General features: G+C 39.5%; 4 protein-coding genes across 5 annotated transcripts; 3 read left to right on the top strand and 1 right to left on the bottom strand.

The window, feature by feature from the left end:
• The first annotated feature begins 91 nt into the window (after positions 1–91).
• LOC108861910 (uncharacterized) lies at positions 92–1,089 on the top strand. The gene is made up of 3 exons (XM_056997514.1): positions 92–501; positions 607–685; positions 776–1,089. Exons 1-3 carry the CDS (start codon positions 484–486, stop codon positions 919–921), a joined length of 243 nt encoding a protein of 80 aa, XP_056853494.1. The 5' UTR covers positions 92–483; the 3' UTR covers positions 922–1,089.
• A 1,302-nt stretch (positions 1,090–2,391) lies between these two features.
• On the bottom strand, positions 2,392–4,547 carry LOC130502717 (uncharacterized). 2 transcript variants are annotated; one of them, XM_056997513.1, is made up of 9 exons: positions 4,529–4,547; positions 3,872–4,066; positions 3,631–3,773; positions 3,476–3,536; positions 3,345–3,393; positions 3,110–3,164; positions 2,936–3,023; positions 2,688–2,823; positions 2,392–2,607 (listed from the first exon to the last, which is right to left on the bottom strand). In XM_056997513.1, the coding sequence occupies exons 2-8, from the start codon at positions 4,047–4,049 to the stop codon at positions 2,693–2,695; spliced, it is 705 nt and encodes a 234-aa protein (XP_056853493.1). In that variant the 5' UTR covers positions 4,050–4,066; positions 4,529–4,547; the 3' UTR covers positions 2,392–2,607; positions 2,688–2,692. The 2 variants fall into 2 exon arrangements, with proteins under 2 accessions (XP_056853493.1, XP_056853492.1); XM_056997512.1 differs by having other exon boundaries at positions 2,705–2,823; positions 4,529–4,546.
• A 161-nt stretch (positions 4,548–4,708) lies between these two features.
• On the top strand, positions 4,709–7,895 carry LOC108861908 (phospholipase A(1) LCAT3). Its single transcript, XM_018635891.2, has 11 exons — positions 4,709–5,122; positions 5,712–5,803; positions 5,954–6,081; positions 6,147–6,282; positions 6,364–6,415; positions 6,506–6,606; positions 6,682–6,867; positions 6,936–7,093; positions 7,216–7,270; positions 7,350–7,403; positions 7,550–7,895. Exons 1-11 carry the CDS (start codon positions 4,897–4,899, stop codon positions 7,712–7,714), a joined length of 1,353 nt encoding a protein of 450 aa, XP_018491393.1. The 5' UTR covers positions 4,709–4,896; the 3' UTR covers positions 7,715–7,895.
• Positions 7,896–7,922: 27 nt separating this feature from the next.
• LOC108861906 (putative metallophosphoesterase At3g03305) lies at positions 7,923–10,640 on the top strand. Its single transcript, XM_056997511.1, has 4 exons — positions 7,923–8,259; positions 8,371–8,612; positions 8,756–10,333; positions 10,452–10,640. Exons 1-4 carry the CDS (start codon positions 7,944–7,946, stop codon positions 10,566–10,568), a joined length of 2,253 nt encoding a protein of 750 aa, XP_056853491.1. The 5' UTR covers positions 7,923–7,943; the 3' UTR covers positions 10,569–10,640.
• The last annotated feature ends 1,294 nt before the right edge of the window (positions 10,641–11,934 follow it).

Here is an 11,934-nt window from a genome sequence, read left to right as displayed (position 1 = left end):
GTTGCCTTATTTCTGAAATTCCTTATCACCACATGTTTCGGTTAAGGAGCAAATGATTTCAATAGAAGCCATGGAACTGAGAATGAAACAAAAGATTATTATCCAGTTCATACTATTATATCATCCCTATCTGTGCAATATACAATTCCTTTTTGACAGCGAAACTAAAAAGGAAACAAAAAATTATCTGCCTGTTTTGTTTGTAAGAAGAGAGAGGGATGGTTTTACTTATCAGTGGAAAACTTAAGGAGGAAGATATGTCTTCTTCTTCAAATCTTGTATGATTCACAGAAGATATTATTACCATATAGTCAAAATAGCAACATGAAAACTCTCCTCTTTAAATATTGGCATTAAACATCTTTTTATGAGCTAAACAAACACCCTCTCCTTTGCTTTGTTCTGAAAACTTTCAAGAGCCTTTTCTTTTCTCAGAAAGCAAAAGCACCTTTTCAAGTTTCTGTTATTAGAGCGCTACAAGACATGGCGCCACCAATCAAGGTACAAGCTAGTTTCATTTCTTTTTCTTTTTTGTATTCCCATGCATTTTTGATCAAATCATGCATCACTTGATTTTTTAAGATGAGTTTTTGGCCATGTGATCAGCAAACCTTTGTGCTGGAAGTGAGCGTGAGATCTGAAAAAGACAGGACCAAAGCGATGGAGATTGTAGGAGGAACAAAAGGTAAATTTAAACAACCAAACAAAACAACATCACAAAAAAAAAAAGAAAAAACAAAAGCTAGCCTAATGAAAAAGAATCATACGTTTTCAGGAGTTGTGTCCGTGCAGTGTGAGAAAGGTCAAGGTAAGCTTACGGTGGAAGGAGAGGATGTGGATTTAGGTGTGCTTATCCAAACTCTGGAGAAGAAAGTAGGCAGCACTCTTACCACTGCCTTTACATCTAATTTTAAGGGTTGATGTGTTCTTGGGGGCAACATTTGACATGCTTTTCTATTTCGTTGGTGTTTCCGGTTTCTAGTTTTTTTTTATGGATATTTCACTTGTTTGAAAATCACTAGATTTTCAGTTTGTTATATGTTGTTGAATGGACTCTGTTGCATGATGAAAGTTGCAGATTTATGAACATTTCCATCGCAATGGTTGTTAAACTTTACATAAAAAAAATGTTGTTGTGACAGCATTAGATCATATACAACACCGCCCTTACTTGGATCATGCCCAAAAAAAAAAAAAAAAACTAAACCAACCAAAACGATCTTTACTACTACTACTAATGCTTGGATCTAAGATTTAACAATGCAGTTTATTCATTATCTTAACTCCCTTAAGCAAGCAGATCTTTTGAGCCTTGGATGACTTTGTCAATGCCTCTTCTAAGGGCTCACTCTCTCGTCTTTCCTACCCTTGGATAAAATCCCACAAAGCAATTAAGCAAACAAAACAAACAAATTCAGATTCGGTTTTGATAAAAAAAAATTCAGGATGAAAACGGAAAAAATATACACATAAAAAAAAGTATTCAGTGGCACTAATGAATGTACATTCATCGATGGAACAAAGCATTGAACAACAACACACGAAGTGACTACAATTTTTTATCACTTTCCATAGCCTTTTCGATCCAACCACTTAAGCCTGCCTTCCTCATCATGTGTGTTTTTGCGCCAATCCTCGCGTCTATATTCCTCTACCTGGTCTGAGAGTCATGACCATAGTGGGACTCCCCATCGAAGCAAGAGTCACTTGAATATCCTCTATATCTTCCCACCACAGGAAAAAAAAAAAAAAACTTCGTTTTGTTACCAAACAAGCTTTGCATAAAAGCCAACAATTCTTGCAGACAGGAAAAGACGACCGACCTTGCAGAAACAAAGCTGGTTAAATGAGGATGCAGTTGAATTACTAAAAACAATGTGCTGAACAACGAGATCTCATCACCTGCAAAAAGGAATTTTCCTCTTTTAGGTGACATGTGAAGTAATTAATCAATAATTCTTTTTGCGGGAGACCAAACAGCTTCTGAAAGGCTTAGTTTGTTTGAGGAGACTGCACATTAAATCTGCAAATAGCATATTAAAATGTTGACTGAACGATGTGCAGAACTGACTTATAAACGCTGCATCTCATAACTTAAAAGAAGCTTGGATTTCATATCAGGTACCCTTCAAAATCTCGCATTATGTTCCACACTCTGTTCAGACTTCCCATTATTATCATATCACGTGACAAAAACATTTGACCAAGAAAATTTCAAGATTTTTTTTGGTTATAGGAGCGCCATTTGTTTAATTTGAGAAATGGAATGGGTTTTGCAGGTTGGTTGGAAGAGTTCTTCGGTAGTTTACTGTGATGTTTAGTGAAATATAAGAACTGTTACTTCCTGAAAATCTTATCAGTATCATGAAAACTAACTATCAAAACTTGCTGTTGAGTGGTAAAAGAGTTCTTCATTACTCTGCTTTGAGCAACATAACATCGAAAATTATTTGACACTATCAGAGTTTAAAAAAAAAAAAGATTGATCTTAGAAACGCAACTCATTTTACTTAGCACTTAGTAAATTATCTGCTCTCAAAGATGTTCAGATGTAACTCGTCCTGTATAGTCATCCAACAAACCTTTGATCCCAGTGGACTTGAGTTCCTACAAAAGAACACCATAAAAAAAAGAAACTTCATGTTGTGAGGGTGAAAACTAGTGAAGGCTTTTGACGTTTCACTTGCTTTTGTCAGAAACTCACAGACAATACTCCTGCCAAAGCTGCATACGGCTGCTCAACTGGTTTCACAACACGAATTGCGACAACACCGTTCATTCTTTCCTTCTCTTCAGAGTAAAAGTTTCGGTAAACTCCAACACCTGCAGATATAATAAGCACGTCAGGTTAGACCCAATGTCCACATAGCAAAAGAGAGATGCTTTCTAAAATCTTCCATGTTATGTGTAAGTAACTTGGTTAAGATCTTAAAACCTTCTTCTATACTCTCAACTCCAGGAAGAACTTTTGCAAGACCCTCACCTCTCAGCATTTCTGAGAATGAAGTATAATAGCAAACGTCCTGCCATCCCCAAAAAAAATGTTGAATAAAAAATGCTTAAAACCTCACAATGAAGAATTCAGAGAGACACAAGGATCAGTAACTACCTGAACTTTAAGCAGCAAGCATTTATTAAACAAAATAAAATCTCCTGAACCAATCCTGAGAGAGGAGGACACGCAAAACTAACATAGTTAAAGTATATAGACTAAACCAAATTACGAAGTCAATAAGATAATCTAATGTAATTTGTATAATTCTGAAAAATAAATAGTGCAATTGTATTGTTTTAAATATAAATAGTTGCAGATTTATCAACAAAGGTTTAAAGAAGCAGACGACCTCATGTAGTCTCCTACTGCACACCTTCCTTCAGTAGTTTTCAGACCATCTGGTGAATGAGAGTGGCACCAGGGAATTACAAAATGAGGTCGACCAAACAAACTTGGAATCAAGTAAAGAGAAACGGTTACCTTTCAGCTGTGTGAAGTAAGGCTCCTGGACATGAAGCTCAAAGTTTACCTTCTTCAACATCTGACAAAAGGAGACATCTTTATCAAAATTCCAAAACTCTTTCTGATCCAATAAGTAGCTACGAACCAGTTTTTTTTATTTCATTGGTACATACATTTACCAAATCATGTCCCAGACCATGAAACAAGTTGCTATACTTTTCAAAGTTTGAACCTTTATCAACAGAGAAACTCTGCTCCTCGGAAGTAAGACATTCAGACAAAGCCCTTGCTAGAATCTTGTACATCGCAGGTTTTTCTGTGAAAACAGAGCCGTTTCTAAGAAAATTCAGTTAAACCTAAGCTCTTTAGTCTCTAAGATCCTTTGATAGACAAAGCAGAAGTTGATAACTTTACCTGTTGAATCTGTATCTTCCTCCTCCTCCAGGAGATGGATGCAGAGATCTCGAGGCAGCTCAAGATCGAGACTTTGAGCTGTTTCATCCCAATGAGAGCGCAGTGTAAACCTTAAAAGTGGTTCCATGGTTTCTCCGATCTCCACTGACTTCGTTCCCGGCGACTGTGGTTGTTCCATTCTCTCCGAAGTGTCTCCTGCCAAAGTCAACAGGCAAAAGTGACACAAATAAACAAAACTTGGGAAGTTTCATTAAGACCCCTATAGTTTATAAATATCACAAGATGTTCCAAAAATATTCAAAAGTACTAGATAAGACCTTCTGTCTATTCCATTTAATGTGACGGAGTTAAAAATCATTAACGGAAATAAAGTAGTTACCGTTTGTGATACATTTGATAAATTATAAAAATTCAATAAGAAATTCTTTTGATTAATTAAAAAAATAAAAATAAATAAAAAATATAAAATTGTGGATTTGTATTAATATTATCGTTTATTTTAATATATTAGATCAATTTAAACTGATTCTAAACGATTTAAACTAATTTAAATTATACTAATTAAAGTTTTTCAGATTTATTTCACCTATGACTGATACTCTTTGTTGTTTAGGTGGATATTTAAGCACAGTTTAGACTAATTTTTATTTTACTTACGTGTAAGTGTGTAACCAACGGAGTTGAAAATCTTTTAGGACGGAAAGTAGAGAACGTCGTCGTGTCGAGAATGGTAGGTAAAGGTAACTAACTAGAAGATGTGACACGTGAGGAGCACGTGAATAAATCTTTTCGTGTAGAGACAGACTAGAGAGAGAGAGAGAGAATCGCAATCACAGCGACAGTCAGACACATGGCATATTCTCGGACATCTTCCCTCTGATGACTCATTAACCTCTGATAAGCCCCCACACAAAAACACGACCTTTCCAAAGTTTTCTCCTGACCTCTGTAGAAAGAAAGAAATAAAGGATCCGAATTTGAATATTCCGGGTCTACACACAGACCCGAACTTCGACCCGCCGAAGATGAAATGGGTTTCGTGTCCGTGCTGGGGAAGAACCAACGACGACGAAAACGCCGGAGGCGAGGTGGCTGACAGAGATCCCGTCCTCCTCGTCTCTGGCATGGGAGGCTCGATTCTGCATTCTAAGAAGAAGAACTCCAAATCCGAAATCCGGGTCTGGGTCCGGCTGTTTCTCGCTAACCTTGCCTTCAGACAGAGCCTCTGGTCTCTCTACAATCCCAAAACCGGTAATAGATTGAAAAAAAAACAAAGCTTTACTTCTGGTGTCCTTATTCTATATTCTATTCTTACTTCTTCCTTTTAAATTTGACTCCTTTTTAATAAATCTTTGTGTAAATGAAGATGCTTTTGATCCTATCAGACTAATCTATCGTCTGCTAACTTTTGTTTGTGATTGCTTATTGCGAGTGGTTACTTTTATCTTTTTGTGATTTTATAAACAATCGTTTTTCTGGATTGAGTGTGGTTTACGAAAATTTAAATTGGAAAAGTTGACATCTTTGGATTTAACTGATTTGTGGGTCAAAATTCTAATTACGTGAGGGGAACTCATTTTTGGAGAAGAATGTGAAGTGGAGATTAAAGTGTCTGTTTCTTATCTCAAATGTATTATCACCCTTCTGGACCCTACGCTGGAAAGGACTTTGTAGTTTGTCTTAATGTAAAGTCATGGTTCTTGTGCCATTGCATCATGCATTACGACAATCTTTAAGACTCACCCGTGACACTATGAACTGCCAGCTTACCATGTTGTGTGCGTAGCAAAAGTAAGTTGGTGAAGAAGGTGTGTAATCTTGAGTGTCTTTTTTTTTGCAGGTTATACAGAGCCATTGGATGAAGATATTGAGATCTTGGTCCCTGATGATGACCATGGACTCTATGCAATTGACATTCTAGATCCATCCTGGGTAAATATGATATTCCTTTTCTTTTCTGCCTACTTTGTTTTCATGAATCTATGCAATTGTCAGCCTTACTTATTGTTGTATACTTGATAACTTAGAGTTAGTTCGTTTTCTTGTTATGTTTGATATTCTACAACTCTGATTTTTTTTCAGTTTGTAAAGCTTTGTCACTTGACGGAGGTGTATCACTTTCACGATATGATAGAAATGCTGGTTGGATGTGGTTACAAGAAGGGGACTACACTATTTGGATACGGTTACGATTTCAGACAAAGCAATAGGTCAAAATTTGCATTCAAAATCCTACCTGAAACTTTAGTTCATTACTTTATTTTCATTCTTGCAGGATTGATCAACTCATGGTCGGTCTCAAAAAGAAGCTGGAAACTGCATATAAAACTTCAGGGGAGAGGAAAGTCACTATCATCTCCCACTCAATGGGAGGAGTTATGGTTTCCTGTTTCATGTTTCTCTATCCCGAGGTACTATAATGATCTTCTTCCTCCACATTATTACCACATCCAAAGCAAGATTAGTAACCTGTTTTAACCACCATTTGGCAGGTTTTCTCCAAGTATGTTGGTAAATGGATTACAATTGCAACTCCTTTCCAAGGTTTTATACAAATAATAATCTCTTTTGGGAAAGCTGTTCATACCGTTTTTTTTTTTAAACTGGAAATGACTTTGGATTTGGTTTAAACAGGAGCTCCAGGGTGCATCAATGATTCACTCTTGACTGGAGTGCAGTTTGTGGAAGGCTTAGAAAGCTTCTTTTTCGTATCACGATGGACCATGCACCAACTGGTAATAAAATTCTCTCAGCTGTTTGAGCTCTGGAACTCTTGTTCTCTCTGATTGATTTAAAACTTTTTGTTTTAGTTGGTAGAGTGTCCATCTATATATGAGATGATGGCAAATCCAGATTTTAAGTGGAAGAAACAACCTGAGATTCGAGTTTGGCGTAAGAAAACTGAAAAGGACAACGATGACACTTCTGTGGAATTGGAAACATTTGGATTAACTGAGAGTATTGATCTATTCGACGATGCATTGAAGAATAACGAGGTGCCACACTAAAGCTTTTTTTCATTGGCTTTGAGATGTTCTCTCATCTGACTATGTGTTAATTGTAGCTAAGCTATGGTGGGAATAAAATAGCGTTACCGTTTAACTTTTCTATCCTTGAGTGGGCGAGTAAGACGAGAGAGATTCTCAATAAAGCGAAACTTCCTGATGGAGTTTCCTTCTATAACATTTATGGAGTGGCACAGGATACGCCTTTTGATGTTTGGTATGCATTCATTACCTACCACTCTTGTCCCAACCAAACAAAGTTTCCTGGTTGATTCATACTGTTTTGCAATCTAAGCAAAAGCACACAAAACTGTTTTTTCTAATTTTTTAATGTTGCAGTTATGGCACAGAGACTTCTCCAATTGGGGATTTGTCTGAAATATGTCAAACTATGGTGAGTGAGATGAGTCTTCTTGAGATGCTTTTAGACCTATTAAAATTTGAATTTTAAAAAGTCTGTCATCTTGTTTCAGCCTGAGTATACATATGTAGATGGAGATGGAACTGTACCAGCTGAATCAGCAGCAGTAAGCTACTTACTCTCTCTTGTTCATCCTGACTTGACTTGTCTGTTTTCTCTTGAAGCAAATCTATAAAGAAAAAGCTTGAATATAGATTGCTTCTCTTGTCACTTCTCTGGACCTTCAACCACGTTTCTACTTTATCTTCACAGGCTGCTCAGTTCAAATCAGTTGCGAGTGTAGGAGTGTCCGGAACCCATAGAGGACTCCTCCATGATAAAAGAGTGTTTGAACTCATCCAGCAATGGCTAGGAGTTGAGCCTAAGAAGACTAAACGAAAGCACTCAAGGACTCGCAAAGTTGCTGCTTCTGGTTAAAATCCAAAGCCTAAACTTAAAAAAAAAACTTGTATGAATAAATTAAAACAAAGAACTGCCTGTGATGTGATCATTTTTTAATTATATGTAAACTGTGACATGTATGTGCCATGTAAAGGAGCAAGCTTTGTGATTTGTTAATAAAGAACGAATAAAAATGTGGACTTTTCTGTAAATACAATCTGAGAGAGAGAGAGATTCCATGTGATTCGCGAGAGAAAGAGAGGTGATGGAAGCGAACGGCGACGACGATGAGCAGCCACGAAAGAACACACCTTTGCAGCGGAGTTCGATTCTTCTTATTCTTCTTCTTCTGTTAATCTCTTTGTGCACGACGAGTGTCTCTGGTTCTGTAGACGAATCTGGAGGAAGAAGAAGAGTGATCGAAGCGAGAAGTGGACAAGACTTGGTCTGGGTGGTGCAGCTCTCAGATCTTCATTTCAGCGTTCATCATCCCGAGAGAGCTATCGATTTCAGAGACACAGTTGCCCCTGCTCTCTCTCTCATCAACCCTTCTCTCGTCCTCATCACCGGCGACCTCACAGGTTAAATAATTCATCCAAAGCCATCGACTTTTTTTTTTGTTTCATTACAAGAAATTGCTATGTCGGAGATACTCAGCTCGTTTGTCTTTTATTTGGGGTTTATTATATCAGATGGGAAGAGTGAAGACTTGTTAACAATGAAGCAAAACGAACAAGAGTGGTTAGAGTACTCGAGTGTGATGCGAGATGTCGTCAAGAGAAGTGGGTTGAACAAGACCATCTTCTATGATCTTAGGGGTAACCACGACAACTTTGGTGTTCCTTCTCTTGCTTCATCCGTTGATTTCTTCTCAAAGTATAGCATCAATGCACAGTTGGGAAGGAAAGAGAATATCAACACCATTACTCTCGAGGTCAGCTTATATTGTCTTGTATACATGTAAATGGAGTTGTTGTATAGAGAGTATCACTTGTACATTGTAGTTGAATTAATGAGGATTGAGTTTATTTTGTTTGCTTCTAATACTTCTGTTGTGTGTGTTTTTGTTGCTAACAGACTAGTGAACGTAAACATCTGTTCGTTGGTGTTGACACCACGATGGATATTGGACTACGAGGCCCGACTAATCTCTTCGGCCACCCAACCGATGAGCTTCTAACCTCGCTTGACTCGCACTTATCGCAATGGGACGACGAAGACGAGAAGAAGCCAGCAAAGCCTGTGACAAAGATATCGTTCGGGCATTTCCCTTTGTCCTTCTCAGCTTTGTCGCGTTCTAAAAAGAGCCTTAGAGATGTTTTCTTGAAGCACTCCGTCTCTGCTTATCTCTGCGGACATCTTCACTCGAGGTTCGGCAAGAACCTCAAAAGACTCCACTCTGGTGGTGGTGTCGGTTTCTCGGATAACGACTTGTTTCAGCTGAACATGAGGCGGAGCAGCGGCGGTGAGGAGAGCGATACGAACTGCTCCTTCGGAGCCTCCCCGGCTGCTGAGTTCTGGGAGTGGGAGATGGGTGACTGGAGGAAAAACAGAGCGGTCCGGATCGTGGCAATCGATAGAGGTCATGTCTCGTACCTTGATATCGACTTAAAGTCAAATGATGCACACAAGACTATTATATTACCTACCTTCCCGTTAGATTCACGTTTCATGTCAACGTCCTTAGCACGCCACAGATACGAATGCCAACACATGATCTCCTCATCTTACGACGCGATCAGAGCCATTGTGTTTTCTCGTTCTATAGTTGTTGACGTTGTGGCTAGAGTCTATGACTGGAGCCCTGGATTTGACAATCTCGTCATGGAAGCTCCGATGAGAAAACACGGTGACGATTCTTCTTCGGGAGGAGCGTCGTTTTATTCGCTCCCGTGGAATTACAGAGCCTTTGAAGATCCTTTGCCTGATAGGTTTTGGCTTCAGATAGAAGTGACTGACATCAAAGGAAGATCGACTTTATCTGAGATGAGGCCGTTTTCGATCAACGGTCTGAGCTCTGAAGTCTCGTGGACATGGAACGAGTTTCGTGTCATGGGATGCCAGTGGGCGGCGTTGTATTTCCCTATTCTATGGTCTGTGCTGTGCTGTTTGTTGATGGCTTTACTCGTACCTAAATGCATCATCGTTGTTTTCAAGAAGCAGTACACTCTCAAGAAGTTCGTCGCCAAGAAAGGATTAGTCACGTTTGTGCTGTGGATTCTCCAAGACCTCTGCAGACTCCCTGTGGTTTGGTTCGGTTACGTGGCGTATTTGTTTTATCTCGTATTCTTCCCTTGGTTCTCCGGTGAAGTGTTTACTGATTCCGGGAAGAGAACGTACATGACTATTATGGGGTGGGTGGTCACGAGCTCAGATAGGAAACATGAGTACGTTGGAGAGCCTGATGTAATGGTTCTGGTGATTCCGCATCTGGTTTTCGTTGTCATCCCGAGTTTGTTGATCGTGTGTTGTTTAGTTGCTGAGAGAGAACTCTATAAAGAGCACGTTAGAGCTGTTTCTGGTAAGAAGGAAGATGACCATGACAGGGGAAGGAAGAAGAGATGGCAACGGCGATCTGTGTTGTTCTCTAAGAGGAGACTGGTTCGGAAGACGCTTTTGTTAGCTTCATTGGCTCTGTACTGGAAGCATTTCAAGGTAATATAATAATATCTCACTTCTTTAAAAAAACTCTTGACATCTTCTTCTTGTATCATCAGTGTTCACTTTGTTAAGCATTCTTTGTTTTTTTTTTTGTTTCTGGTTCCTTTGACAGAATTGCTGGAGTCTAGCTAGAGCTTATGAGATGAATGTGGTTCATTTTCCAGGTTACAGTCTTGTGGTTCCTTTGCTGCTACTTTATGTTATTTGCAAAACTCATAGAGCTCCATGAGAGAAACAACAAACAATCTTTTGACAGTTTTCCTCACTTATCTTATCGAAAAAGGAGCAACTAATTGTTTTGTTTAATAACACTTCTTGTTAGCCTTTTCTCTCTCATCTCTCCCCGACAAAAGCTCCCCCGACCAAACTCACGCTGATTCTTCCTTTCTCGACGGAGCTCCGGCGCGTCGCCCATCACGAGCTCTAGATCCAGTCTCGTCTCTTCTCAAGGATCGTATCACACTGTCCTTTTCTTCTCTCGTTTCTCTTTTGCCATGAATCTTAAACCACCATTAATAGGTGACTCTTCTCATCCGTCAGTCACAATCTCTAATTCCTCAACATCTGCTCAACCTGCTGTCTCACCGGATCCTCGTTGGCCATCTAAGTGTCGCTGGTCGATTGAGTCTTCAACGCCGACCACATCAACTCCATGTACGGTCTCAACGGAAAAAGAAATTTCTGCTGATACAGAGTTGTCCTCTACTCCTCCAGTTCCGATAGTGAATGATGGCAAAGCAGACCAACTAGATGTCGTCGGTTTGGTGTCGAATCCCATGGATTCAGACGAAACCCTAACCCAAAAATTAGGGGAAATCGATTCTAGTGGAATAGATGCACAAGTAGCTTCCGGCGATAGTGTCACCTTACCGGAAATCGTTCACCAGACGGAAGAAAATGCTGGTACGAACTCTCCACATTCGATCTCACCACATCAATCAACTGGTCTTCCCTTGATAACTATTCCCTCTCCCGAGATATCTGTGGATACTCAAGCTACTTTTGTTCCTTCAATTGGAGCTTGGGCCAAGCCTCTCGCCTTTGCACCACCAGCAACTCCTCCAACACCGGCAACACCAAGTGACTTTGATCCGCAGAACCTTAATAATCTCGTTGATTCTTTTTGGCCAACATTGACTGATGGTCTTGGGCAAAGCCAGAAGAAAAGAAACTACCCAACTACAGCCAAAGAGTTTCCTCGTATGCCTGTCCAGAAGATTCCGGTTCCTGAACTTAAGGAGGATGGAACACTAAGGTTTCCATGGGCTGCCAGAATGGACCCTACTACCAGAAACCTTTATCGAGCAGCCAAGCCAACCTTTCGGCTCGATGGAACTCCACAGGTCACAATTCCTTCTCAGGTACTTCGCTTAGGACCAGAAAATAAAAAAGAATACATCATTGGTCACTTTCATCGCTGTTCCCTTCCTCCTGGAGGCTTAATCCATGCGGTAGTGAATAAGTTATGGGGAAGAAGTTGTAGAATAGGTTGCCGTAAGCTAAGTGAATCTTCTTACATGTTTCACATACCTCATGATGCTACTCGACATTGGGTACTTCAAAGAGCTGTATGGCATGTTGATGATTGTTTGGTA

The sequence above is a fragment of the Raphanus sativus genome, unplaced genomic scaffold (assembly GCF_000801105.2).
Source record: "Raphanus sativus cultivar WK10039 unplaced genomic scaffold, ASM80110v3 Scaffold0677, whole genome shotgun sequence".
In the NCBI taxonomy this organism is placed as follows: domain Eukaryota; kingdom Viridiplantae; phylum Streptophyta; class Magnoliopsida; order Brassicales; family Brassicaceae; genus Raphanus; species Raphanus sativus.
This window is presented reverse-complemented; position numbering and strand designations above follow the sequence as displayed.

What these genes read in the sequence shown, in the direction of transcription:
- LOC108861910 (XM_056997514.1), top strand. An exon ending in GATTGTAGGAGGAACAAAAG is followed by an intron (nt 686 to 775) that starts GTAAATTTAAAC and finishes ATACGTTTTCAG; the next exon opens with GAGTTGTGTCCGTGCAGTGT.
- LOC130502717 (XM_056997512.1), bottom strand. Translation starts at nt 4,049, where the DNA reads ATGGAACAACCACAGTCGCCGGGAACGAAGTCAGTGGAGATCGGAGAA. An exon ending in GGAAGATACAGATTCAACAG is followed by an intron (nt 3,774 to 3,871) that starts GTAAAGTTATCA and finishes CTGTTTTCACAG; the next exon opens with AAAAACCTGCGATGTACAAG. An exon ending in GCAGTAGGAGACTACATGAG is followed by an intron (nt 3,165 to 3,344) that starts GTCGTCTGCTTC and finishes CTCCTCTCTCAG; the next exon opens with GATTGGTTCAGGAGATTTTA.
- LOC108861908 (XM_018635891.2), top strand. Translation starts at nt 4,897, where the DNA reads ATGAAATGGGTTTCGTGTCCGTGCTGGGGAAGAACCAACGACGACGAA. An exon ending in GATACGCCTTTTGATGTTTG is followed by an intron (nt 7,094 to 7,215) that starts GTATGCATTCAT and finishes TTAATGTTGCAG; the next exon opens with TTATGGCACAGAGACTTCTC. An exon ending in CTGAAATATGTCAAACTATG is followed by an intron (nt 7,271 to 7,349) that starts GTGAGTGAGATG and finishes ATCTTGTTTCAG; the next exon opens with CCTGAGTATACATATGTAGA.
- LOC108861906 (XM_056997511.1), top strand. Translation starts at nt 7,944, where the DNA reads ATGGAAGCGAACGGCGACGACGATGAGCAGCCACGAAAGAACACACCT. An exon ending in CATCACCGGCGACCTCACAG is followed by an intron (nt 8,260 to 8,370) that starts GTTAAATAATTC and finishes TTATTATATCAG; the next exon opens with ATGGGAAGAGTGAAGACTTG. An exon ending in TGTACTGGAAGCATTTCAAG is followed by an intron (nt 10,334 to 10,451) that starts GTAATATAATAA and finishes TTCCTTTGACAG; the next exon opens with AATTGCTGGAGTCTAGCTAG.